Raw genomic sequence first — 23,520 nt, forward strand, 5'->3', positions numbered from 1 at the left:
AGTAGATGCTCGTTTTGAGGTTATGAAATTTTCATACTTAATATTTTTTTTTATTTATATTTATTTATTTATATATATACATTATTTTCATATCTCAGTCAGGCAGAGGTGCCTGGTTTCTGTTACTTTGATCATCTTAGATGAAATGCATTTTCTTATACCATATCACTGCTAATTACAAATATTAAATAAAATTTCAGATAACCAATGGCTGTTTCTCTATTTGATTCCATTCGGGAAGTTAAAACCGAACCACCAGAATTTCCAATTGAAAACATTAAATGTGAAATAAAAGACGAGCCTGAAGATGATGAAACATCGTCTGGAGAGATTCATGATTCCGATATAACATAGAAGATGAAGTCAAACAGGAATCCTATGAAGCACCTCATTATGAATGACTATTTGTAATGAATCATTTACAGGGCAGCATGATTTAGAACAGCATATGCTGGTACATAGTCATGATTGTCCATTTTGTTCAGACACTTTTCCAGATTCAAGCGCCTTAGATATACATCTGAAAATTCATGCAGATGAAAGCCTTTTGTTTGCACAATTTGCAATAAAGCATTTGCTGTAAAATTTGATTTTGATCAACACGTTTGTGGTGGAGAAAAAACTTTAATGTTGAATAAATTATCTGATAATCAAAAACAAAGTAAGAGTACACAAAGACCACATAAATGTAAAGTTTGTAATAAGAGTTTCTACTATCCAAGTTACTTGAAAGATCATATGCTTATTCACACTGGAGAACGTCCTTACGAATGTGAAATATGCAATAAGACATTCAGACAAATGGGTGTTTTGAGAGCACATCAACTCATTCACAGTGGGGTTCGTCCTTATAAATGTGAAATATGCGATAAGACATTCACGCAAATGGCTGCCTTGATAGCACATAAAATATTCACAGTGGGGTTCATCCTCACAAATGTGAATTATGCGATAAGACATTCAGAACAATGGGTGCCTTGAGAGCACATAAACTCATTCACAGCGGGGTTCGTCCTCACAAATGTGAAATATGCGATAAGACATTCACGCAAATGGCTGCCTTGATAGCACATAAACTCACTCACAGTGGGGCTCGTCCTCACAAATGTGAATTATGCGATAAGACATTCAGAACAATGTTTGCCTTGAGATCACATAAACTTATTCACAGTGGGGCTCGTCCTCACAAATGTGAAATATGCTATATGACATTCACACAAATGAGTAGCTTGAGTGCACATAAACTCATTCACACTGGGGAACGACCTCACAAATGTGAAACATGCAATAAGACATTTGCTCAAGTGAGTACTTTGAATAGACATGTGCTTATTCACACTGGAGAACGGCCTCACAAATGTGAAATATGCGATAAGACATTCACACAAGCAAGTAGCTTGAGAACTCATATGCCCGTTCACAGTGGGGTACGGCCCCATAAGTGTACAGTATGTGATAAAACATTTGCACGGACCAAGCATCCTCAAAAAGCACATCGTTACACACAACAAAAAAGTAATTATAAATATAAAGTATGCAATAAGGGATTTTGCCAAATGGCTGCGCAATGAAATATGTAAAAGATATTTCTAAAAATGGAGTTGAAAGATCTATTAATTAATTTTTGAAAGTATGTTTACAATATGAATTATTTTTGTATGTTTTATAAATATAAACAAACAATGTTATCAATGATTGTTTCATTGTAATAATGTTTTATATCTGCTGTAGGTTTAATTATTATTTTATAAACAATTTGAATACAGTTTTATATTTCATAGCATATTTAAATGTTATTTTGACCATACTTTATATTTTTCACAATTTTATTAATTAACTTCCCGTAGGTAAGTTATTGTAATGGGCCAAAAATCAAATTGAAATTTTTTACATTTCTCGACGTTTTGAAGGTTTCTGAACATTTCGACATACCTCAGAAAAATGGATGTGTGTGTGTGTGTATGTATGTATGGATACAAATTTCTAGTCACGTTTTCGGCGCACAGATCAACTGATTCGTATGGTTCAAAAACATTCGATTCGTATTAATAAGAAGATGTGATTAGTTTTTGGCGAAGGCAAGTCCAGCCGTTAAGGAGATACGGAGCAAAGAGTGCAGAAAATAAAAATCGACTTTTTGAGAGAACGGAGTATCCGATTTGAATGATTTAAAAAACATTCAATTAGTAATGATTGGAAGAAGTTGTTATTAGTTTTTGGCAAAGGCAGGCCCAGCCATTTCGAAGATACGGAGCTAAATATACAAAAAAATGGCAGTTTTTGAGAGAACTAAGCGTCCGATTTAATTGATTCAAAGAACTTTCTTCTTGTATTGACAAAACAATTGCTTTTGATAATAAACTATTGGGGCTTAAGGCAGTTGAACAATTTTTTTTTTCAAAAACAATTATTTTGTTAATTTTTTGTATATCGAAAATAATTCACATTTTATTTTTAATTCTGACTATAGTTCTAATGTACTTTAAACAAATAATTTCAACTTTGCAATTCAGTTTATATAATTCTTATAAATATTTGACAATGCTACAATATTAATAATAATCTATTTGAAAACGCTCAGTATTCCTCTAACATTTCGTTACGGTACGGGAAGTTCCAGCAATTTGCCTTAAGGCACGATGCCACCCACCTTACTAGTTTAAATAGCTTTTGAACATTTGAAGGTAACATAATTATTTTTATTAAATTCATTATTTAGCTTCCTGATTGTGGAAATAATATTAGTAAAGTATTTGGCAAATTTTAGCAGCAACTTTATATTGCAATTGTAAACTACAAATTTATCGCTTAAAACATTGCGTAACGATTTTATTATATGTCTTGTAACTTTAAAGGCACTTGTTTTATATAAATGAAATATTTGGTAAATTTGTACAATATTAAATTATACACAATAGTACTTATTGTAGTTTTATAAATGTGAATCGACACAAACTGTAATATATCAAAATAATTTTGAAGCAAGTGAGTACGATTTTATAACAATTAGTTATATCTTCTATATATATAAAAATAAGTCGGGTTTTCCTTCCTGACGAAATAACTCCAGAACGCACGAACCGATTTCGACAATTTTGCATTCGTTGGAAAGGCCTCGGGCTCCGCAAGGTTTATAGCTAAGAAAATTAGTTGTGCATGGCATCGTGCCTTAATGCAAGCTGCTGGAACTTCACGCACCGTAATTAAAAATTCGAGTAATGACATTAGTGAGAATTATCAGAATTATACTTGGTTAAGTCAACGAGCAATTCTTGCCGCAAAGAATAATGATGTACACGCACTGAGTTTCACCATTCAATCAAAATTTGGCGATTTGGTGACATACCAATGATTCCGACTGGTCTTCCGTTTGACTTCAAACGGTTCGCAATGACAATTAACAAGTCTCAAGGCCAATCGCTTAGTGTTTGCGGGATAAATTTCAAATAGATTATTTAGAAAATCATTGTTTTTCACATGGGCAGTTATACGTTGCCTGTTCACGTGTTGGAAAACCATCCGCTTTGTTTGTGTTAACGTCAGACCAGAAAACAAAAAATGTGGTTTACCAAAGAGCACTTCAATGAAACGAATAATTGGCGGATTCACTTTCATTTACTTTGAGAAGTTCAACTAAAAAACAATTCATTTTTGTAATCGAAATAAATTCATTACTGTTGTATAATAAAATCAAATTTTTCCTTTTCAAATATAAAACAAACAAAAAATTTCTTCATCTTTCTCACGAAACCATCTGGTGGCGAAACGGAGTTCGTCGGGTTTGCTAGTGTATTTATATTAGTTGATAGTTAAAATTTAAATTTAAATTTGGCGCTGTTGTTAGCGTCATCTACGATCGGTAGAAATCTCTGCAGTGTCATATCTTTATATAAATCTATGACATGCAATAATTAACAATTCATTTTATTCTCGGTTTTGGTTCGGAAAACATGGCATTTTTTTGGTTTTTGTCAAATAACTCAAAAATTTCATATGGAACTACCCTTTTTTAGTTAGATAGGGTGAAACTAGATAAAATTTACAACAATTTATATAAAGGTTTTGAATAAAACGACTTTGAATTCGATATTTCATTCTTAGGCGAAAAATATAGAAAATTCGGGACATGTTTTTGGTTTTTATCAAATAACTCAAAAATTTCATATGGAATTACCCCTTTCGAAATCAAACCGAACGAACTTTAAATAAGTTACAATTTCTAAGAATTATATAAACTGAATTGCAAAGATAAAATAACTTAATTTAAAGTATATAAGTGAGCTTTAGAATTAAATTACAGTTAGGATTTAAATTTGAAATTTGAATGCATAATTTAAAAAAATCTGAATGTATGTGAAAATATTGTAAGTTGTCTGAAAATATTGCAAATAGTGTGAAAATGTTGCATATTGTCTGAAAATGTTGTAAATTGTATAAACATTGTATAAACATGACGTAAATTGTCTGAAAATGCTCCTTTTCTTTAATGATATCTATATTTATGTTTATATAAAAATAAAATATGATTATAATAAAAAAACTTACATTCTTATCCATTTTCCATCTTTAACCAGGTTGCATGTTGTTACCCTAGAAAAAAATGGATCATATTTAAATAATTCATCTGTTTTGTATGGGATTTGGATATATAAATGTATTTGTTGATTTCTTAGGCAATAAATATAGAAAATTCGGGACATTTTTGGTTTTTGTCAAATAACTCAAAAATTTCATATAGAACCACCCTTTTTTAGTTAGATAGGGTGAAACTAGATAAAATTTACATTTTCTAAGGAACACTTTTATACATTCCGATATAAAAGATTTGAATAAAATTACTTTGAATACTATATTTCATTTTTAAGCGAACCGTTTAAAAGTTACAAGACATATAATAAACAAATACCCCAAGTCATAAATGTCGAAATGAAAAAAATCCAAACAAATAATTTGTCCCATTACAAAATCAATTATCATCGCTTGTTTATCGATACCAATTGTCAAATAATCGATAATGATGAATTTCGAATATTAAAAATAAATATAAAAATAGTTGTTGGCGATAAGATAAAAGTCGAATCGAATAATATGCCAAGTGCAAAAATTCACAAGATTCTCGAACGATAACGAGAAGTTTTAAATAAGAGGCCTGAGAAACAATTCGATTATTTTAGTTGTTGGATTTGTGTGATTCTGTTCGAAAATTTGTGGGAAATTTGAGAAAATTTGTGAAAACTTGAGTAAGTACACTAGTAGGATAGAAGAAATTTAATTTCTTATAAATCTTGTAACTTTTAAACAGTTTGTCTCATATAAATGATATATCAGAGAAATTTGCTCAAAACTGAATTATTCATATTATTGTTTAACATTATAAGACCCTACAGCAACTCGGTATACTTTAAAAATTTAATTGAAAAGCAGAAAATTAGACTAAATGCTTGAATACAAGATTACGACGATAATTCTGCATTCCTAGCAATGATATTATGCATTTATTTATTATATTAGATCTCTTGTAACTTTTAAACCGTTTGCTTAATATAAATCAAATATTCAGCAAATTTGTTTAAAATTGAATTGTCTATGATATTGTCTAACATAAGAAAACCATAGAGCAACTCGGTATACTTTAAAAATGTAATTGAAAACAGAAAATTAAACTAAACTTGCATTGACTAGCAAAGATATTCTGCATTTATTTATTATATTAGATCTCTTGTAACTTTTGAACCGTTTCCTTAGTATAAATCAAATATTCAGCTGTTTAAAATTAAATTGTCTAAAACATTGTCTAACATAATAAGACCTTAGAGCAACTCGGTATACTTTAAAAATGTATTTGAAAGCAGAAAATTAGTCTAAACGCTTGAATACAATTCTGCATTGACTAGCAATGATATTCTGCATTTATTTGTAACTATAAAATCTTTGGTCTGATTAAAATAAAATATGAGAAAAAATTATACAAAATTTAATTCTCTATAATCTTTTCTAATATTATAAAGCCCTACAGCAACTCGGTATACTTTAAAATTGTAATTGAAACAGAAAATTAATTTAAGAGAGTGTAAAGAAGCATTCATTTATTATATCTTCTATAACTTTTCATCTGTGCGTTAAACATAAATAAAATATGAAATAAAAATGTTTAAAATAAAATTATTCATAAAATTGTATAATATTATAAACCCCTACAACAAGTCGGTATACTTAAAATTTGCGATAGATTTTTTTTTTTAATATCAATAATTATTACAACTGTTAAATTATTAACGTCTAGTAATATATATAATAAATAATAACATAAATTTAAATAAATAAAAGTGCAAAGGATAAAATTTACATGAAAATAATATCCGTTATTGAAAATAAATCATTTATATGATAATTTTTTTTTTATATATGGTATAACTTCTGAACTGTTTTTTTGATATAATTATAATATTTAGCAAATTTGTTCAAAATTAAATTGTCTATTACCATAAGAATAAATTTATTAAATCATTAACAAAAAATCAATATAATAAGTTTTCAACCTTCAGCATTTACGTGCATATATTTATCAGATTTGTTTAATTAAAAATCTGATCAATGATTTAATTTTCTATTATGTTATTATAATGATTAACTTATCAGAAATCAATGTTTTTATCAAATGATATTACCTTGGATTGCATCTGATGCAAAATAACAAAGAGTCATTATAGATAAATACATTTATATATATATATATATATATATATATTAATTTTAATTAAAAAAATAGACATTTTTGTAATATTTTTGATAATATTTACAACCTTTCGAATTTCATTTGTATAAATGTATTTTTATCTTTAAATCCTGAAGATTTATATATGTAGAAAATATATTATTGATAAACTAGTGAAAATTGGAAATCAAGGGTATTACTACTCGATGGCAAATTAAAAATGTTATTAGAACAGCTTTTTGAATCACCAAAATATCTGCAATAGTTTTTATAAAATTGCATTTTTACACTTTGCAAAATTTTATAAGTCGCAAAAAATCAATATGGATCCTACGAAATCGAAATATTTAAAAATGCAATATCTCGAGAACGCTTTGAGATATTTTAGAAATTCAAAAAGCCGCTTATATAACATTTTTAATTTGCCATCGAACTGTGGTACTTACTATATGTTGTTTTAACTCGTTCACTAAGAATGCAACAATAATATGCACACCCATATAGAAAGATTAAATAGTACAATCGGTAATGGAAAAAACTTAACTATATATTAATTGTCTATAAAGATGCATACTCTCGACTTGCATTGTTAACTATTTCTTCAAATCCTAAATATTTATTTATGCATAGTGTATATTCTTGAGGAACTAGTAACAATTTTAAATCAAGAGTATTACTATTCGATGGCAAATTAAAAATGTTTCTAGAACAACTTTTTGAATCACCAAAATATCTGCAATAGTTTTTGAAAAATTGCATTTTTACACTTTGCAAATTTTGTAAGTTGTGAAAAATCAATATGGATCCTGCGAAATCGAAATGTTTAAAAATGCAATATCTCGAGAACGCTTTGATATATTTTAGAAATTCAAAAAGTCGCTTATATAACACTTTCAATTTGCCATCGAACTGTGTTAATCACGATTTGCTGGTTTAACTCTTTCACTAAAAATGCAATATTAATTGCATTGCAATGCATCGTAATAAATTGTCAATTTCAACATTGCAGTCGTCTTATTAAATATTATTTTAATAACAGAAAATTGAGATTTGAAATATAAAAATATGCAAACTATGCCACTTTATTTAATAACTATTTTGTCGTTGTTTAAAAATGTCAATTTCAACATTTCATATCATTTATGTCTGTTGAAATCCAAAGACACCGTTTCTGGTCTTGGAAGAGTTTCCGCTAATTACTCAATACCAATACTACTAATAATAATATTTATATCTATATATATTATCGATCTGTGTGTCTGTAAATGTGTCTGGTGCAATACAAGACGATTGGCAAAGAAAATTTCACTTTTAAGACGATGGACAAACACTTCAAGTAGTAGATGACAAGTGACATTTTTAAATATTATATACTAAGTATTAAAAAAAATATGAAGCAACGTAGCTATTATATTTTTAAATTCTAAACCTCCACATTCTGTTATTAAAATAACTCTTAATAAGACGACTGCAATACTTATAAAACTGAAACCGATATTATTTTATAAAACGACTGCAATGTTGAAATTGTCAAATTAATACAATGTATTGCAATGCAATTAATGTTGCATTCTTAGTGAAAGAGTTAAAACAGCAAGTCGTGATTAATACAGTTCGATGGCAAATTGAAAGTATTATATAAAGGACTTTTTGAATTTCTAAAATATCTCAAAGCGTTCTCGAGATATTGCATTTTTAAACATTTTGATTTCGCAGGATCCATATTGATTTTTTACAACTTATAAAATTTGCAAAGTGTAAAAATGCAATTTTGTAAAAACTATTGCAGATATTTTGGTGATTCAAAAAGTTGTTCTAGAAGCATTTTTAATTTGCCATCGAGTAGTAATAACCTCGATTCCCAATTTTCACTAATTCATCAAGAATATACATTATACACAGATAAATAAAATCAGGATTTGGAGAAATAGTTAACAATGCAAGCAGATACTATATTAATAGTCAGTTAATATATTTTTAAAATTAATTTATTATTACCGATTGTGTTATTTGATGCTTTCTATATGAGTATGCAAATTTAAGTTGCATTCTCAGTGAAAGAGTTAAAACAACAAATCATAAATTAATTTATTTGTTATTGATTAAGTCGATTATTTACACATATCGGGAAGTTCATGTAACTTCAAGGCAAAATGCCACTTACAACAAGTCAGCAAATTATTTGAATCAATAACAACAATATACGATAATTCTTTCACCTCGATAATTACCTCTGGAAAATTATATAACGTCTTAGAAATCACGGTCAAAAAACGCTAAAAATGAGTTAATAGATAGTAAATATATATATATATATATATATATAAATGTATGTATGTATATATATATATATATATATATATATATATATAAATGTATTTATATATTTTGCACCTGACCCAGATCTCCGTCGGAGCAAAAAACGAAAATATTATATGAAGATGAAAGTCACTTCTTGTTTCATATGCAAGGTCGACCGCGTTATAACCGATAAATTGCGTAATGTATAACACGATTATCAAGAATTTATATAGGAGGATATATATATATATATATATATATATATATATATATATATATCTGAGCAATTGTATTAACTTTTTATAAATAAACTTTATATATTAAACTATTTTCCTATACCATATTACTATTATTATTTAGTCGATATCCATGTTTCTGATCTATATAGAATCGCATATATATATATATATATATATATATATATATATAAATTTATTATTCATCCCATGTATCTCATTTTCGGTATTTTTTTTCACAAAATGAATTTAAAAAAGAAAAAAATTCATCAATCGTGTCGTCGTAGTCTCAATGTCGAATCGAATAGGAAGTCTAATCGAATTTCATGGTCGATTATTCGAAAACGCATCACGAATATCAATTTGTTTGAGTCCTATGCCAAAATATTAAATTACTAGTTAAAGCTGGGACCACATGGAAACTAGTGGTGTACGGCATCGTGCCTTAAGGCAAATTGCTGGAACTTCCCGTACCGTAACGAAAAATGTTCGAGGAATATTAAATGTTTTCAAATAGATTATTATAAATATTGTAACATTGTCTAATATTCATAGGAATTATATAAACTGAATTGCAAAGTTGAAATTATTTGCTGAACCGCTGGACCTGCCTTTGCCAAAAACTAGTCAGCCCATCTCCCTATCAATAGGGATCGAATGTTTTTTAAACCATTCAAATCGGCTGATCCGTGCGCCCGAAAACGTGGACGAAAAATTGTATCCATACATACATACACACACACACATGAATTTTTTCTGAGGTATGCCAAAATGTTCAGAAACCTTCAAAACGTGAAGAAATGCAATAATTTTCAATTTCGATTTTTGGACGATTATAATAACTTACTACGGGAAGTTACAAAGTATACAAATATTTATTTAATATATAAATATAAATTTAATATACTTTGTCGTAATTAAGTATAACTAATTTTTTGCCTTAATTATTGACAACTTATATAAATTGAATAGTGTGAAAAAATCTGAAAGACCGAATAAAAAAGTGTACGTTTATACTATGTGAAATGTTACTCTAATTAACTTCCCTTAGGGTAAGTTATTGTAATGGGCCGAAAATCGGAATTGAAAATTTTTACATTTCTCGACGTTTTGAAGGTTTCTGAACATTTTGGCATACTTCAGAAAATGTGGATGTGTGTGTGTGTGTGTGTGTGTGTGTGTATGTATGTGTGGATACAAATTTTCGTCCACGTTTTCGGGCGCACGGATTAACCGATTTGAATGGTTCAAAAAACATTCGATTCCTATTGATAGGGAAAAGAGCTGATTAGTTTTTGGGAAAGGCAGATCCAGCCGTTTCGGAGATACGGAGCAAAGAGTGCAGAAAATAGAAATCGAATTTTTGAGAGAACGGAGTATCCGATTTGAATGAACTAAAAAACAAACAATTAGTAATGATTGGGAGAAGTGTTTATTAGTTTTTGGCAAAGGCAGGCCCAGCCATTTTGAAGATACGGAGCTATATATGTAAAAAATGGCAGTTTTTGAGAGAACTAAACGTCCGATTTAAATGATTCAAAGAACTTTCTGCTTGTTTCAACAAAATAATTGATTTTGGGAAAAAAAATTCGTCCAATTTCTTTTTTTTTTTTTTTAGTTTTTTAGTTTTGTGTATAAAATTTAGTTTTAAATATAACAAAGTGTTAATTTTTAATCGTTGAAACAATTTAAGTATTGCCTAGAAAATAATATTTTTTTCAAACAATTTATTTATTTAACAGCCCATGTTAACAAGCTTAAGGTTTTTGAATATATATACACATATATATATATATATATATATGTGTGTGTGTATATATATATATTTCTTTGGACAATAAACTCATCTTTTTTGTTAGTTCCGCGATCCGTGCTTTGTAAATAAAATATTTTATCAAATTTACATAAGAAAAACAAATACGACTTTTAATTTATTTCATCTCTCGTGATATATCTTATCTAAATTCTTAGAAATATATATATATATATATATATATATATATATACTAGATGGCCCGACAGACGTTGTCCTGTACCCATGTCTTAGCCTATTATATTTTAATATTGTCTTAGTCTATAAGTGAATTGAAATGTTAGGCAAATGACAGTCTTCATTTGTTTTTGATGTCAAACAATGCCTCAAATATTTTCAATGTCAATCAATGATAAGCGTTTTTTTGTAATTTTGTCCATTTATTTCTACGATCTAACTGTATTTCTATGAATCTAAAAATCCTAGAAAATTCCCTTAACAAACTTCAGAAGGATTTATCAAAATCCGAATAATCGTTTAGGATTATTTTAATAAATTACAGTGTTAAAGACGTTTCGAGACTATGGTTTGTTCCATCAACACTATCAAAATACATGAATTAATTTTAATTAAACATGGTTAATTAAATTTCCAAATATTATGGTATGAATATCAGAACTGTTTTGTAATTAAAATATGTAATTAAAATAATTTGTTTATATTTAAACAAATATAAATTTAAAATATTTTTAAAACGCATATAAATTTATTAGTTATTTACAGTTCTAATTATAAGTTAACTTTATTGACAAGTTATAAAGGATTATTTCTAGAAAATTTTCAATAAAGTTGAAGCGTTAATAATATTTATAACTTTTCACTTTATTTAATTAGTGAGACAAACTTTTGTACTTGACAAGTTAATGAAGTTCATTTATTTCACGTTAATTAAATCGCAGAAAAATATTTCGTGTTAATTTATTTGACACACGACAAATGCAATGACTAGATTAAATAATTATGATAAATAAATATAGTTACAGCAGTTTAAATTATAAACTAATATTCATTGTTATTTTAATTAAATTTTCTTATTATTTTATTTTGGGTTGCATGATGACACATATGTATGTCAAAACGTGTAATTGAATAACTGTCTATACCTAAGGCAAATTGTGTGAACTTCTCGACATTTTTAAAAATTTTATTCTACCAATATATTAATTTGTGAGAGATTTATAAGTACAGCAAATTGCTATAAGGCTTCTTATAATTCTAGAAACTATTGCAGATTATTTTGAACTTAACAAGCGAAAACCAAATATTTGTATCTCAAAGTAAAGTGATATAACGAGCTTCTGCAAAGCGTCCTTTAAATTAAATATAAATGATTTTTATGATTTTATTTCAAGATATTAGTAAGAAATATATATATATATATATATATATATATATATATACATATATACACATATAAATATATATATATTTATTTATATATTAAATTAACCTTGACTGCAACCTCCACCGTATATATAATCATGTTTAATAGAAGAAAAACAAATTTACAAATCATTTATAAATAATAGATCGTTGGAGGTGACTCACTTATAAATGATTTTCTAGACATATATATATATATATATATATATATATATATATATACATGAATCTATATAGATCTCCATCGGTGTGAAGATCGAAAGATCGAAAATTGAATCAGTCTCTCACCGACCACGAATCGATAAACATCTATTGTTTTTTTTTTTAAAAAAAAAACAATAACAAAATACGAACAAATAATATTTAAATAATAAACAATAATAATTAAATTAAATAATAATAGTGTTATTAAAATTAACTGTGCTAAGTGGCTTTAATTATTTATAAGACTAAAAAGTGCTCATATTAAATATATAAGTGTTGATATACAAAAAAATAATAAATAATTAAAAATAATAATAAATTAATTAAAATATAAATTAATAATTCATAAAATGTTATAAAGTGTAGTTTACATTAATAATAATGTGGCTTTGTGTAACTATTAAATAATAAATTCAACATTATTAATTATTAGTGTTAAATAATAATGTAAATAAACTTGGTGAATATTTCATATATAAAATTTATAATATTTATTTAGTTTATCATAATTATATATATATATATATATATAAATTTATATATAAATTATAAAATCGTATTAAATTATTATTATCAAAGTCCAAACAAACACTTTTTTGCAAAATCCCGTCATGTAAATTTGCATTTAAACTATATATTTATTACTAAAAATACGTCTTTGTTATTAACTTTTAACAGTAATTATTTGAACAATTTAATGGAAAATTTCTGTAAAGATAACAAAAATTACTTACATTTAGTCACAAAATATATAAAAGAAAATTTAGTGCAAAATACTTTTCATTATTATAAATATATAGATAAACAAATATTTTTGAGAAATAATTATTTTAAGCTTATAAAATCATAAATGTTTATAATTTATTCAGTATAATTTTGTCTATTATTTTTTAATATAAATAAAATAGTGTTGTATAATTTAATATTTTAACTATATATTTATTACTAAAAAATACGTTTTAATTATTAACCATTAACAGTAATTATTTAAACAATTTAATGGAAAATTTCTATAAAGATAACAAAAATTACTTTGTCACAAAATAATATATAGAATAAATTTTAGTGCAACATATTTTTAATTATTATAAATATATAGATAAAAAATATTCTTAAGAAATAATTATTTTAAGCTTATAAAAAAATAAATGTTTATAATTTATTTAGTATAATTTTCTCTATTATTTTTTAATATAAATGAAATAGTGTTGTATAATTTAAAATTTTAATTATATATTTATTACTAAAAAATACGTTTTAATTATTAACTATTAACAGTAATTATTTAAACAATTTAATGGAAAATTTCTTTAAAGATAACAAAAATTACTTAGTCACAAAATAATATATAAAAGAAATTTTAGTGCAAAATATTTTTCATTATTACAAATATATAGATATAAAATATTCTTGGAAAATAATTATTTTAAATTTACAAAAAAATAAAGTATTCAACTGTTTATAATTTATTTAGTATAAAATAAAATAAATATAAAATTTAGTATTCTCTATTATTTTTTAATATAATTAAAATAGTGTGGTTCAGAAATAAATTTTTTTTTTTACATAAAGTTTCTGGATGCTTGTGATAAAAAAATTTTGTTTTTTGTTCCCTAATAATTGGAAATATTAAATTTTATTTTTATTTTTATTTAAATTTAAGTTTTTTTCTGGAGACTGGTAGTGAAAATTTGAATAGTTTTTGCAAAAAATGTGCAATTTATATAAAAATGTGACTCTTAGTGTTACAATTTATAATAAAAGTGTTTAAAGTGATACAAAATCTGTGATATTGATTTGTAATAGTTATAAATTATTTTAAGTAAGTAATAATATATAAGCATAAAGTAAATTAGTTTTAGCAACCAAAAAAATGTCCCGAATTTTCTATTGCTAAAGAATGAAACATCATCGAATTCAAAGTCATTTTATTCGAAACTTTTATATCGGAGTGTATGTATAAACTGTGTGTACTTTAAAATTACAATTGAAACCAGCATAAATCTAAATTGAATAGAGCTATTGATAGTGCAATTAGTATATTGATTGTAACTTTGAAACGGTTTATTTGAATTTAGTGAAATATTTGACAAATATGTTAAAAATTAAATTAGTTATAATACTGTCTAATATTATAAAGTCCTAGAACAACTCGGTATACTTTAAAATCGCTAGATAAATATAATAAAATAAGTGATTTGGTAAAGAACTCATGTGTGCATTTATTTATTAGAACTCTTGCAACTTTTCACGAATTTTTCAAACGTATTGATAAATTTGTACAAAAAATAATTGTTTATTATATTGTCTAAACCTACAACAACTCGGTATACTTTAAAAATATTTTTAAAATAAGCTATTGCAATGTCACCTTATGTGCACGATAAAATCGTCAAGAGTGCAATTTTTCACTAAATAATTTTTAACTTTTAAACTTTTTGAAGAATGTAAGTAGTATATTAAAAAAATTGTACAAAATGGAATTATTTATAATATTGTCTAATATTATAATGACCTATAGCAACTTTGTATACTTCAAATTTATCTTTTTATCAGAGCAAATAATTTAAAGTGTCATAGAAGTGCATTACTATATCTCTTGTAACTTTTAAACAATTTGCCTAATGTAGTTAAAATATTTGACAAACTTATACAAAATTTAATTGTTCAATTTGTTGTCTAATATTATAAAACTCTACAGCAACTCGGTATACTTTAAATTTACCATTGAATTACAGAATTATTCAAAACGTGGCAAAAGTGCACTTATTTATTATATCGCTTGTAACTTTTAAACCGTTTGTCTGATTTTAGTTATGTATTTTGTAAAATTATACAAAATTAAATTGTTTATTATATTGTCTGACATCATAAAATTCTACATCAACTTGGTATACTTTAAAATCGTCGTTAATATATATTAATAAATTCGAGAGCGTTGATTACTTATATGGACTGTATAACTCTTGCACTTGGTCTTAAACATATATGTATTTCTTTATATTATTTTGTGTAACTTTTAAACCGTTTGTCTAATATGAATAAAATATTTGGCAAAAATACATGAAATTAAATAATCTACAATATTGTCTAACACCAAAAGACCCTACAACAACTCTGTAAGAACTCTACAAGAACATTCTGTCAAGACAATTTCTAATGTAATCTATTATCTACAGAATCATTTCCCGGTTATTTAATTTTTATCTGAATTATTTTAATCACTTTATTCATTTTTTTTAATTTTAATAAAACTTCATAAACTCTAAATTGCGAGAATAATGTGCAACTTGCCAATAGGCCACTTTTTTCTTAATAAAAAAAAATCCCTTAGTATTATTTTAAAAATCCCTTAGTATTTCTTGAACATCAACATATTCCTTAAAAATTAATTTTCATCTATAATAATTTTTTTTTTTTCAGGTGATCAAAGTCAAAAATAATGTATAGTCTAAGCAGGGCCGTACTGGCCACAGTGGCCCTAGTTTTGGTGTCCAGGGCCGCATCTGCCGAATATAAAATCGGTGTCGGAATTGCAGATTGTACTGGGCCAATTGCCGAAGTCAACTTTGTAAGTAAAATAATTAAATAATATATATATATATATATATATATATATATATATATATGATATTTACAAAATTAAATTAAAATCGAAAGTATCACTAATGCAACAAAAGCCGACAGACAGTTTCGAAAAATCGTTTACAAAATGTCAAAAGATAAATTTTGCAATGAATAACAGGTTGCAAGAAATAAATATATGACATATATATATATATATATATATATATATATATATATATTTACACATATTTATATTTATAAATATTTTTTGATTTCAATATGCGTTTGGTGTAATAAACTTTACATTTGCATAAAATATAAAAGTACTATGCGGTTCAAGTACCTTTGATAGACGGAGAGCTGGGCGCTATTTTGCTGCATATTTTTGGCAAAACGAAAAAAATACTACAAGAAATTATATATATATATATATATATATATATATATATAAATATTTAAAATAAAAAAAATGTATAAAGTCTATACTCTATTAAAAAAATCATTGTGATGAAACAAAACTAAAATTTTTTTATGGAGTCTATTGATTTATGAGCTTGTAATTTAATGGATTTATTATAGTATGAATTTATGGAGGCTTTGAATTTTTTTTATTAATAAATAATAATAAATAAATATTGAATTCAAGAACTTGTAGATTATTAAATCATGAATCAATTGTACATATTTATCTATACGATTGTAGTTTCATAAATTTATGGAGTCATAAATTGCTAATTTTTTTAATTAATGGATTGAAAATTCATGGATTTATAAATTACTGCATTTATAAGTTGGAAGATATATAAGTTTACGTAAAAAATATCGGATTAAAAACTTTCTAGGTTCATAAATTCATAGATTTATAAATGAACGGATTTAGAAGTCTGTAGATTTATAAGTTCATACAATAATATAAATATAAATTATGAATTTTTGGTATATTTGTTCTCTAATTAATATTCATAATATTATGAAATAATAACTAATTTACTATTGAAATAATTTAAAACATTATCTGTTATCGGAGGTCATATAATTTTTTCATATAGAGTTGTTCGACTATGTTTTTTTTCTCTGACTGAATCGTTTGCGAATACAAAGACGCTAATTGAATTAAATTTAATTTGATTTATTCAGAGATATCTAACAATGGAATCTAACAGTTCATATATATATATATATATATATATATATATATATATATATATATATATATAAAGATTTGTACTTCTACTAGTATTATCCTATTTTATACAAAACGTTCACATCATCGTAAAAGGTAAAATAAATTAAAATAGGGCAAGTTTTAATTAAAGTATATCCTTTGTAACTTTTAAACGGTTGATTTGATTTCAGTAAAATATTTGACAAATTTGTTCAAAATTAAATTATTCATAATACTGTCTAATATTATAAAGTCCTACAACAACTCGGTATACTTTAAAATCGCATTATTATTACTCATACTGATCTGATGCAACAAGGAAAATTTTTCAGTAAGTTATTATAATTGTAATCTATCATTTAAATCTTATTAATTTGATATGTCACATAGTAAATTCTCTAAAAAAAATATTATTTATTAAATATTTAGTAATCTATCATTTAAATCCACATACTAAAAAAGTACTATTAAATTATTAATCATTGAATCTTTATATAAATTGAATATTAGCAAGGGCCAAGAAGTAAACCTTGCGGAACACCGAATTATGAAATTAATATCGTTTATAACGAAATCTGTTTGCTGAGAAAATAAAAACAAAAAACAATAAACACGATAAGAAAACTTAACATATATTCTAAATATTATTAAAAGTAAATTCTGAAATTAAAAGTCTAAAAATTCTAAATGTTATAAAAAGTAATTTGTAAATACGTTACATAATTTGTTAAAAGTACGTGCACCATATTTTTATATCAAATGAATTTTTAATTAAATATTATATATATATATATATATATATATATATATATATATATAGAATAAATTTCTCTATACAACTATGTCAAAATTTCTAAGCATAAAATTAATTTGGAAATTAATTAAGACTTATGTAACAGCTGTGGAAGAAAACATTAGTACATGAATTTATGAAATTGTGATTGCACTTACTGCATAAATTATAATTTATAATATATATATATATATATATATATATATATATATAATTATACAAAATAGTTCAGTTCATTAGTACAAACGTGTGTATTCATATATATATTATCTCAATGTCATATTTGTTCAGCGAATTCTCACCTGACATAAATTGAATTTTCCGCTCGAGATAACACAATCTACGCAAAAACATTAAATAAACGACAAACACACATTTCTAGAATTCATTCATAAGGCGCAAAATAATACAGAGAGATTGTTTTAGTTTAGAAAATTAATTTTTGGCAAAATAAATGTGGATTTATAGTCACAAGGTGGATTGTTTTGTTCAACATTGGTTGTGTTTGTAATTTTATAATTTAATATATACTTTCAAAAATAACATATCTAAAATACAGCTTTGTAGTACTAATAATATCCTTAAAATAAATTCTTATGCAAAAGACTGCAAAACGTTGAAGCAAACTTCAAAGAAAAAGTTTGTCAGCATTTTTTTGTATTTTTTATACTTTTATATAATCTAACCTAGTTGCAAGCAACATTGCAGCCTTAAGACAAGTTGCACAAACTTTTTGGTATCTAAAAATAATCAATTTATTCAATAAAAATCCAATTTTAACTATTTTTTCCCAAACCGGTACGCCAAATCTTGCTCCAACCTAAAACGACGCGTCGTTCCAGGTTAAACGACATCCCGGCCTACCGGTTTAGGCTGGGACGGTGCAAAATTATGGTTTTAAATTAATTTTATTAGGAAAAACTAGTTGTAAGTGACAATGAATTTTAAGGCAAGTTGTATGAAGTCCCCTATATGTGTAAATAATTAACTTAGTAGAAGAAAATGAATATTTAGCTACTTAGATCCAATTTTTTTTGTGTTCTAAAATACAGTTTTTGCTTGAACAAAAAACTATTTATTTATTTATTTATTTATGAATTTTACAAGCCGTCGGTATAATATTTTAATAAGGTTTAAGTCAATATTTTATAGGTTTAACATAATTTAATTAATTATTAGCTGTTTTATTACTTATTTATTTATTATTTAATTTATTTACTATAAACTTATTTATATTTAGTTAATTTTAATTATTTTTAAATATAACTAGTTTGTTTGTTGCAAGTATTTTTTAAAAATTTAATAAGTATTTCAATAAGCTTTACAATACTTTTACAATATAATTATTTTATTTAACAAAATTTTAGGTACTTTTATGATATTTTAACAAATTTAAGTGCCTTATATTATTGTTATTATTATTAATAATAATATTATAATAATCATTTTTACTATTATTATTAAGTATTTTTACAATACAAGTTTCCTTATTTTACAAATTTTTAGGTATTTAGATAAAAGAAATATTTTGTTTCACAATTTTTTAAGTGTTTTCTTTTTTTTAATTTTTTAATTATTGAACAAATTTCCAAAAAACTATTTTTATGACTTCTATGAAAGTTTCTAAAACTTTTTTATATTTTTGGACTGTAACTTTAATTCTAGCCACTTTTTTGGAAATCTAGTTAAATGTGCAGAAACTAGATAAAATTTATGGAAATTTTTTGTTAATTACTGATTTTTATATATTGTATTGGAAAATACTATAAACAAATTTTATTCTGGAAAATCTGGAAGTCTTAATGTGTGTACTTTTTTACAATTTGGGCTGAAGAATTCTAGCCACTTTTTCGGAAATCTAGTTAAATGTGCAGAAACCAGATGAAATTTGTAAAAACTTTTGTAAATTACTAACTTTTGTATATTGCACTGGAAAAATACTACAAGCCCTAGAACACAAACTTATACTCCTTGAAAATACTAGAAATCTAACAATGTGTACTTTTTTACATGTTTGAGCTGTAATTCTAGTTTTAGTAAACTTTATATAAATCTAATTGAACATGCAAAAAATAGATAAAATTTACAAAAACTTTCATTATTATCATTTTTCCTAAAAACAGTATAGTTTACAAACTACAAGCTTTTTCTCAAGAATATAAATAGTGAGTGATCCATTACCATATGCAAAACTCGTATCGTCCATCTCTCGTATAAATATAAATAAATCTTCATATTTTCCTCCACCATAAATCATTCACCATTTATCAAAGTCCTTTTAGAAATAACCTCAATGCACTCAACTAAAGTTAAATATTTATTCAAACTTTTCTACGCCACTGCATCAATGTCATTTTTATAACAAAAAATGAGAAAAAATAAGGAAAAAATGCATTTGATACGAGAATTCAATTTTAATATTCGTCTGGATGTCCTTTGAAATGATATATGATCTGGTCAGTGATTTATTACTGTTTTTGTTTCGTTGTTGGATTATTATTAGGCTGGGGACACATGGTAAATTGACACAAAATCATCTATCAATTTGTGAAATAAGTTTTTTAATAATTAAATTTGGGAGGAAGTTAAAATTTTGAATTGTTTATTAAAACCTAAATCGATAATTTGATAATCAAAATTTAATTTTAGTTCAAATGTTAAATATTCAATCAAATAGTTTTTAAATTTTAGAGATTGCAATATTTCCTTTAGAACGACGTAGAAAAAATTGTGATTTACGAAAGTTCTAGTCAATTGTATCTAGTTTCTGGGCATTTAAATAGATTTCCAAAAACTTGGCTAGAATAGAAGTTTCAGCCCAAATTGTAAAAAAAGTACACATTATTAGATTTCTAGTATTTTCCAGAATAGAATTTGTTTGTTTTCTAGGGCTTGTAGTATTTTTCCAGTACAATATACATAAAAGAGTTATTTACAAAAATTTTAGTCAATTTTATCTAGTTTCGACAAATTTACCTAAATTTCTGAAAAATTTGCTAGAACTAGAATTACAGTTCAAACATGTAAACAAGTACACAGTTGGATTTCTAGTATTTTCAAAAGGAGTATAAGTTTGTGTTCTAGGGCTTGTAGTATTTTTCTACTACAATATACAAAAAATAGTAGTTAACAAAAATTTTAGTAACTTTTATCTAGTTTTGGTACATTCAACTAGATTTCCGAAAAAAGGCTAAAATTAAAGTTACAGCCTCAAAATATTTGTAGATAGTATTTGTATAGAGTCCAGAAATTGCACAAGATCATTTGTTTGTATTCTGGGGCTTGTAGTATTTTTCCAGTGCAATATAGTAAAATTAGTAATTAACAAAAATTTTTATGAATTTTATCTAGTTTCTGCACATTTAACTAGATTTCCGAAAAATTGGCTAGAATTAAAGTTTCAGCCCAAATTGTAAAGAAAAAAACACACTAAGACTTCCAGATTTTCGAGAATAGAATTAGTTGAATTCGTTGATTTAGTTTGTTTTCTAGGGCTTTTAGTATTTTTCCAGTGCAATATACAAAAATTAGTAGTTCACAAAAGTTTTTATAAATTTTATCTAGCTTATTTAAACAGTTTCTCAAAAAATCACTAAGAATTTAATGTAGAGCCAAAATAAGCAAAAAAGTACCATCGTTCAGACTTTCAAAGTAAAACTTGCTTTTCTCAGATTTTTAGTAAAAAAAATTCTCAGAATCGTATATAATAATTTTAGTAAATTCAATTCACAAGTGGATCAAATTCTGAAAATAATAGCTAAAAAAACAAGTAATATTTCTAAATTTTCCAGAACTTTAGTTTCTGCAATAAAAATGTACGAAAAAAATTATAAATATAAATTGTTTATAGAAAATTTTAGTAAATATAGTTTTAATAAATATTAAAAACTAAATAAAATTCATACAAAACGAAATGCAGTTTAAAAAATATAATCTTTGGACTTTCAGAGTAAACACTACAATTTTTCTGGTTATATTTAACGAATCAATTCAATTTGACAGATTATTATTTTTTAACTAATGCAGTTGTGTTTTGCCTTACTTATTCAAAAAATTATTTAGAAGTTTCATTGTATCAAAAATTCATTTTTATCCAGTAAAGAAAAAAATAGACAAATATAAAATAGTGAATTTTGACTAACTTCTACCTAGCAAATTCTATAAAACTAAAAAAAAAAATCAATGAATATGTATGAAAAAAAAATTAAAAAAAGGGTAAATATAGTTTAGTTTTCATACTTTTTAATTAATTAAAAATAATCACAGAAAATAAGATACAGTTTAAAAAATATATACAGTACATATTTGTTAGAATTTTAGAATAAAAACTACAATTTTTCAGTTTATATTTATCCAGTAAAGAAAAAAATAGACAAACTTAAAACAGTAAATTTTGACTATTTTGAATTTCTATATATATGAATATATTTCTAAATATTCTAATCAATAAAACTAAAAAAATCAATGACTTATTTTTCAATAAATTCTGTGTAAAAAAAATCAATTCAGATTTTTTCAAGATAAGTTTTGAGAAAGATATTATTTGTTAATCTTACAATTAGTGAAAGTTAACACAAAAAACTTATACACTTCAATATTTGAATTATTGTTTAAAATATCAAATCACGTTCTTTTTATAAAATAACAATGAACTTTTTATACCAATATATTCGAACATCTCTCTATTTACATAATAGTTCATAAATTCAATAGCAAATTTATCTCTTTTTCGTATAAATCCGGTCATTTTTCATCAATCCACATAGATTGACCATTTTGTATGGAAAACGTGTTAGATTTTCAATTTCCGTTTGTGAAAATTTATCAATGAAAAATAAAATATCGAATAAATAGATGGAAATAGCTGGAAAAAGACGCTGGATTGATAGATTTAAATATATATATTGCGAAAAATAAATTATTTAAATTCTATATTATTTATACAATTATTTCTAATTATTTTTTGTCTATTTTTCAGATGGGTTATGCAAATATAGCCCAAAAAGGCACAGGAATCCACCTTCGACAATTTTCAAGGGCTTTTGTCTTTGATGATGGAAATTCAAGAAATGTCTTCGTCAGTGTTGACGCCGGAATGATTGGCCAAGCTTTGAGAAGAGATGTAAGTAATTTTTTTAAATAAATTTATAATTAAATTGATAATTAAATATTAACTAATTGGGAAATGAAGTAAGCCGTCGGCCATGTGTGCTGTAAATAGGATAAAAACACCAAACGTAAACCGGTGCACAAATTGTGCGTTTGTTTATTGAATTTGTTTGTAACTTTTGAAATTTTGTTTAAAATTATATAGTGTATAATTTTGTCTAATATTACAAGTCC

The 23,520-nt window shown here is 25.0% G+C and overlaps 2 protein-coding genes across 2 annotated transcripts; both read left to right on the forward strand.

The window, feature by feature from the left end:
• Positions 1–968: 968 nt before the first annotated feature.
• Positions 969–1,571, forward strand: LOC113365509 (zinc finger protein 492-like). Its single transcript, XM_026607051.1, has one exon. It carries the CDS (start codon positions 969–971, stop codon positions 1,569–1,571), a length of 603 nt encoding a protein of 200 aa, XP_026462836.1.
• Positions 1,572–5,152: 3,581 nt separating this feature from the next.
• LOC113365510 (neutral ceramidase-like) lies at positions 5,153–23,299 on the forward strand (the record flags this gene model as incomplete). The annotated part of the gene is made up of 3 exons (XM_026607053.1): positions 5,153–5,240; positions 16,076–16,223; positions 23,156–23,299. Coding segments are annotated over exons 2-3 (273 nt in total), but the record flags the coding sequence as incomplete, so codon positions are not given.
• Between the last annotated feature and the right edge of the window lie 221 nt (positions 23,300–23,520).

The sequence above is a fragment of the Ctenocephalides felis genome, unplaced genomic scaffold (genome assembly GCF_003426905.1).
Source record: "Ctenocephalides felis isolate EL2017-DRISC unplaced genomic scaffold, ASM342690v1 CF-g0.4_SCAFFOLD_01067, whole genome shotgun sequence".
Taxonomy (NCBI): Eukaryota; Metazoa; Arthropoda; class Insecta; order Siphonaptera; family Pulicidae; genus Ctenocephalides; species Ctenocephalides felis.

What these genes read in the sequence shown, in the direction of transcription:
- LOC113365509 (XM_026607051.1), top strand. Translation starts at nt 969, where the DNA reads ATGGGTGCCTTGAGAGCACATAAACTCATTCACAGCGGGGTTCGTCCT.